The sequence below is a fragment of the Mastomys coucha genome, unplaced genomic scaffold (genome assembly GCF_008632895.1).
Source record: "Mastomys coucha isolate ucsf_1 unplaced genomic scaffold, UCSF_Mcou_1 pScaffold18, whole genome shotgun sequence".
In the NCBI taxonomy this organism is placed as follows: domain Eukaryota; kingdom Metazoa; phylum Chordata; class Mammalia; order Rodentia; family Muridae; genus Mastomys; species Mastomys coucha.
The window spans coordinates 18,798,364-18,804,902 of NW_022196900.1; the positions used below are offsets into that span (position 1 = coordinate 18,798,364).

The following is a 6,539-nucleotide window of genomic DNA, read 5'->3' on the forward strand; positions in this document are numbered from 1 at the left end:
GTATAATTGCCAGCCAACTTCCTATATGAAAACTTCCTGCAGCCAGGGAAGGATTACTAAGTACCATGGCCCCAGAGCATGATAAATGACTCGATGTGTTTTATTTCTTTTTAAAAAGTTTTATTTTATTTATGATGTTTATATGCTAAAGATGACATGAACAAGAATGAAGGCCAAGCAAAGGAGTAAGAGCCTAAGGATAACACAGTGTGGAAATGTCTATTTGGAAATGTTGGAGACACAGTGGTAAGGTGGGGGTCACAGAACTGGAGCAGCAGAAGTAAGCCTGAGATTTATGGTGAGATTTATAGAACAAAAGAAGAACCCTAGCTCCTCCTATTTGATGCAAGCACACACATTGTGTTCTCAAAGGAGACAAATCTTCTCTTGTGTTTTAGGGTAGTTTATATCACTTTCTTTTCTTTTTTTTTTTTTTTTTATGCTGAGAACCTTCAGAAGGCATAGTGCACAGTGGCCGTTTGCCAGATGTCTTACTGGAAACATAAAGACACTTCTCGAAACAGACCTTAGTAGAAACTGTACTCTAGCTTTAATTTTTTTTTTAATGGATAAATGGTACCTAATTTCTTCAATAAGTCATTTTCCAGTTATATGTCCCAGATTCTGAACATGGTTTTAAGAACATGAATTTAATTTTTCTCTACTCTCAAGAAGACAATTGGTGCAATGAAAGCCTTCCTGCTCAGTTCTCCTCATAGGAAATTTTTTTAAATGAAGGCAACCTTTGCCTGGCCACCCTAGCCCCCCTCCTTTGCAATGACCCTTACAGGCTACTGAGAGACAGAAACTGGGGAGGAGAAAAGCTCAGAAAGGTCATGGTTTAACTCTAGCTGCAAAGGGAAAAGGGGACCCCATAGAACCCCAAAGATCTGTGCAGATCCCATTTTGAGATTGAGTCAAAAGAAGTAAAAGATTTAGAGTGTTATTCTTTTTAGGGTCCCTGTATCCTTTTCTTGGCTCTTGCCTTTGGCATTGAAGGTTTTTTTTTTCATTTTGTTTTTGTTGCTATTCTTGGCTGGTTTTATAGGGTCACATATACTAAAAGATTAGAAATAGATGCATTCACTCATTGTTATCACAAATTGATTGTTTCAAATTGTTTAGGTTCCAAAGGAGATTTTAGTTTTTATGTATGTGTCTCTCTGTGTGTCTGTGTGTATTTGCATTAACTTACAGGTATCTTCAGAGGCCAGAAGAAGGCATTGGATGCCTTGGAGATGGGATTGCAGATGTTTGTGAGCCTCAGAATGTGAGCACTAGAACTGAACTCCTACCAGCTGAGTCATCTCTCCATCCCAACTGCTTCATCTTTAAACTCCGTTATCAGAACACTATGCTAATAATATTCAATGAAAACATCAATCTTAAGGAAACTTCTTGGGACATGTCTATGTATATTATAATCAGGCTTATCAGGTGGCCCTGGAATTAGAAGTTAGGGAGTTACAGTAGCTACTGGCAATATCACCAATTCAGTTAATTTTATTTTCTGATAGTTGCCTATCAGCCAACTTAAAGCTGAGTCTTGTAGTGAGTTCCTCAAGTGTCACGTGTTCACTAGAAGACCATATGGCAACTCTTGTTCTTCAGGCAGCTGTTTGGAAATCACCATCTCCATTAGGACGCAGGGTCTAGTAGAAAGTCTTCAGGTCATTAGAGCAGTATTCTAGAAGGGAATTATAGGATCCCTATCTCTTCTTCTGTCTCAATTTATTAGTTGTTTTTTTGGGGGGGTTATAATTGCTGCTAAAACACACCCACTTTATTACAATGAAAACACTATGGGAATCATTGAGGCTTAAGTAGTGGATACATTCAGAGTTTATATATTTATTTATTATGTGCATGAGTGTTTGCATGTACATATCCTTGTATACCATGTGCATGTTAGTGCCTGGGAAGACCAGGAGAAGGTGTCAGACTCTCTAGAACTGGAGTTGCACATGTCTATAAGCTACCAAGTATACTGGGAGCTAAATCCACATCCTGCGCAAGAGCGGCTAGTGCTCTAAACCTTTGAGCCCTCCCTACATCTCCAATAAACTCAGAGTTTAAAGGCACTAGTATTCTTGGCTGTATTCTGCTTCCTCTGCATGGTGGTTTCATTATCACGTTCCATGTGACAATAAACTACTATAATAGATGCTGTCCCGTATTTCTGAAGTTTAAAACTAACAGTATCAAGAGAAAATACTTTGACTTAGATCCTTCCTTAAACCAAATTTTGGCATTGGTTTTGGTTTGATAGGCTTGATTAAACTGAAGGGTCCATATCTGACAGTGGTAGAATTGCTTGGTTAAAAGCCAAAGATGGACCTTTGAGACTAAAGGTAGGAAATAAGGCTCCTGTTAGACAATGGAGTATGGATGCTGGGCGCAAACCCACAACCCTGATGAAGGTAGGTACCTAATGGAGGTAATGTAGTCAAGTGGTATGGATGGGACTGGTTTTGCAAGACCATGTTCTTATCTTTGAGATGGTAGCAAAGATGACATAGACAGGTATTTAGGCAAAAAGGTAGAACAAGTTGAGGAGACACATGTTAAATAGTTTCATCTTCAACTAAAAGCCACGGGAAGGAATAGGTAGTGTTTCAAAAGATAGCTTAAATATATTGCACAAGTTATATTACAACAAATACTTACCAACAGATAGAAACAAGAAATTAAACTCTACAGCTGGTGGGTCAAATAGATGCTTTCATTTCCTCCAGCTTAATATGACCTAAACATGATTTTTAAACTTTGCAGTATTGTTCATAATATTTTAGTTGCATACTCTTCCATAGAATAGACAACTCATAATGCATTGAAACATTCTGCTAAAAAAGGCATCAGAATTTCTTTTATTGTCAATGTTAGAAACAATGCTATAATTATTATATATCTAGTTATTGTTTTTCCTTGAGGTGTTTCTGTGATATATGCTCCCAGAGATGGGATATTGGTGTGAAAGACAAGGCATATTTTGTGCCTCTTAACTTTGTTGCAAAATTATATTTCATGAACCACATGAATAACTGTCAATACCCCCCAGTCATTCTGAAAATACTGGTTTCATCATGTGCTGAGTATTTTGTACCATTGGTATTTTCAAAAGAACAGCTAGTAAAACATTAAATTACAAATGCCAGCATGGAGCTCATACTTTAATTTCAATGGCATGTTTAATGTTCGTTAACAACTTTGTGAGGGAAAGTTAATAATATTCTCTATTTTAAAAATAGGGAAACAAAGATCTACAGAGACTAAGCAAGCCACTGAGGGCCCCATAGAACCAGTGTTTAGACCACAGGAATTGAACCCAGACACTGCATAGTGTCATGAGGCTGTATTGCTTTGTATAATCTTTGGTGACTGCTTTCTCACACCCTCTTAATGACTGTATAATGGTATGTGATAATTCTATCATGCCCTTACATGATATGCTCTGACCCAAGAGTAGAGGGAATAGTGGGATTTTCATAATTTGGATGCCTAAGAAGGGGAGAGATTTATTTTAAGTTTTGTATTTTCTCTACCTCTCACTATTGTGTAGTGTTTGAAACTAAGAATATATATATACATATATACGTATATATATGTGTATATATATGTATATATATATACATATTTGTGTGTGTGTGTGTGTGTGTGTGTGTGTGTGTGTGTGTGTGTGTATGTATGTATACCCTTGGTCAGGTTTTTATTTTCGCTCCCCTGATGGTTTCCATGAAAACATACCTTTTGGGTGTGCTTGAACATCTGGAATGTGGGTACTACTTTGATGTTAAAATGTTGAGCCAATTCCTGGGAAAGAAAGGAAATGGTGTGAAGTCAGAGTTTTGGTGACTCTTCTCTGTACTGAGTGTGTTACTAGGTGACTTTTAAGAAGCTGTGTCTTAAAGCCTAGAGGCACCTGATACTTCACAGAATTTCCCTAACATACCTTAAAACCTTGTGTGAAACCTCGTGTAAAGAGAACCATTGTGGCACAAATAGGGCACCTCATTTCATGGCTCTAGGAGAGGGATAGGATGAAGATCAAGTGGAATGGATGCTGAGTGGCTATGTGAGCTGGATTTAACAACTTTGCATGATAGCAGAGAGCCCCAGAAGTCTAGCCTGGGAATACCGTCCTGTGAAAAGAGGACAGAAAAGGCTTGTCTTCACTGAAGACAGGCATGGCATATCTAAGGCTTACACAGTCTTTTTTTAAAAGCCTTATTACTCTTTCTCCTTCACTACTAACATTTACTGGAACATTTGGAGCCCAAAGACAAGAGAATGGGCCAGAATTCCATAATTTAAATCCAAATCAAACTGCTTCCAAGTGGCATGTTTTTGTTTCCCTCATTTAGAAGTTGAATAAAATTAGCTGTCCACGGAAAACAGAATTGAACATCTCTCATTTGATATTCCTGTTGTTTAACTCTTTCCCACAATAAATACAAACACAAAGAAGCATGTGCACACATGTCAAATTGTATTTTTAATTATAGTTGCCATGGAAACAACTAATCTATTAGTTATTATTAGAAACGCGTGTCTTTTGCTTCATCTTAAAAGACAGAAAGCTATAATAAAAAAAAGCTAAGAGTAACTTGTATTGGTGTGAATGCGGGGAAATCAGAGCTCTCTTACTGCCATGGTCAGAATGTAAAATGATGAAGTTTCTTTGAAAAGAGGTTTACAGTTCCTCTCTATACTACTAAATTGCAGTAGCAACAACCATGCACATAGATATCGCCTCAAGAGAAATCAAAACTTACGCTCACACAGAACTCTGTGCAGCAAAATTTATATAAGTATTATCACAACAACCCAAATCTTCCCAGGTATGCCAAGTTATGTCCAGTTGACAAAACTATGAACAATTATGACACCGTAGAGAACTAATTTTTGATTCGCTGATCATTTTGAAGCTCAGCTTCAACCCAGCGATTGGGTAGGTCACTTGTTATTTTTTCTGCCATAATTTGAATGCACAGTGACTCTCAGTAGCCTGAGCTCCAGCACGGGAGTGCAGTGGAATGTATGAGAGGTGAGGCCTACGGGGCCTTTAAAGGGGACTGTGGGATGGTGGCTCCTTCCCTCTCTTTGTCTTCCTGCTGCTGCTGCTGGCATTACTTTGTTCTGCCATGTGCTCCTGTCTAAATGCGCTTGCCTTCCGCAGGCCCCCAAACAGCTGAGCTTTCACCAGAGACTGGAATTTTCAAAATGGTGAGACAAAACAAACCTTTCTGCTTCTCCTTATCTTAGGCATCTGCTATGGTGACAGAAAGCTGATTAACATTGGAATTAAGGCAGTTACCTTTTCTTATTACAAATTGACAAAGCCTAGGGAGAATAATTCTGTAGAGATATTTTCTATATAATAAGAGATTTGGCTCGAGCCTATGAGGCTTATCATTTTTGGAAGAGGAGAAGTGGGAAGGATGGATCCCGGAACAAAACAGAAGAATTTCCTGGAATTCTTTATGCTAGCTATACAAGCAACACCCCCACCAAACCAAAAACCAAACCAAACCAAACCAAACCAAAACAAAACAAAAAGACAAACACAGGATACCAAAGTGAGATATGTTAAAATGTCTGTAATCATTGAGCCAGGTTTTAGAAAGTGATTAATAACAAAGCCTAAAAGTAGTTTTCACCATAGCCTCATTGCAATGTTTGCCTAGACGTGAAGACTACTAGATTGTCTGGTGATGTCTGCAACAGCAGGATCGGGGTACCATATAGTTTCTAATTAAAGAAAGTTGCATAAAAGTTTGCTACATTGATCATGAAAACAAAGATGTGGAATTCCATTTTTTTTTTTTTTTTAGCCCAGTGATGTCATCACATTCACAGAGCTCAGCAGTGACACTGTGCTTGGGGTTCGATGGTCCACACAAAGGATTTAGGAGTTTTACCTGAGATGCGTCCACATCCACCCGAGCAAATATGACATTTTTGTATTTTAAAGACATTGCCTTCAAGACAAAAGAATAAAACAATATAAACATTAACATTTGCACCATCAAGTGTCATTCTGCTAAAGAAGAAATGGATGACTTGGCTGTTAAAGAGACCTAAGCACCATTGAGGGTTCAGCACAGCCTAGAATGAGGAACCTCTCAAGCAAGGATCCACTGCAGGGTCTAAGAACAAAAGATTCAAGGACAAAACACAGTGCAATTGGGCCATGTGCAGTGGGGGCCAGACCTACCCTGTTTGGGGTGGGGAGACAAAATAGTGTGTTCCTGTCGGTGTCAAGGGATTACTTGTAATGGTTTTCAAAATTTGTGTGGGGTCATGGAGGTGGGCTCAGATCAGTGTTAGGGGCCATGCTGTGGTCCTGGGGACATGGGGAGGGCTCAGATCAGTGTTAGGGGCCATGCTGTGGTCCTGGGGAGATGGGGAGGGCTCAGATCAGTGTTAGGGACCATGCTGTAATCCTGGGGACATGGGGTGGGCTCAGACCAGTGTTAGGGACCATGCTGTGGTCCTGGGGACATGGGGTGGGCTCAGAGCAGTGTTACGGACCATACTGT

General features: G+C 39.2%; 1 protein-coding gene across 5 annotated transcripts in view; it reads right to left on the minus strand.

Moving 5' to 3' along the window:
* The window catches only part of LOC116096064 (thioredoxin domain-containing protein 8-like), a 33,139-nt gene that overhangs the window by 18,169 nt on the left and 8,431 nt on the right, over positions 1 to 6,539 (minus strand). For 3 of the 5 annotated variants that reach the window (XM_031377486.1, XM_031377485.1, XM_031377489.1), the window contains exons 3-4: positions 5,919 to 5,978; positions 3,745 to 3,810 (exon numbers count right to left, since the gene is read on the minus strand). The exons of 1 other annotated variant lie outside the window; for it this stretch is intronic. In XM_031377486.1, coding sequence (XP_031233346.1) covers positions 3,745 to 3,810; positions 5,919 to 5,978 — 126 coding nt within the window. The remainder of the gene's footprint in view (positions 1 to 3,744; positions 3,811 to 5,918; positions 5,979 to 6,539) is intronic. One more of the 5 variants, XM_031377487.1, reaches the window with a different exon arrangement.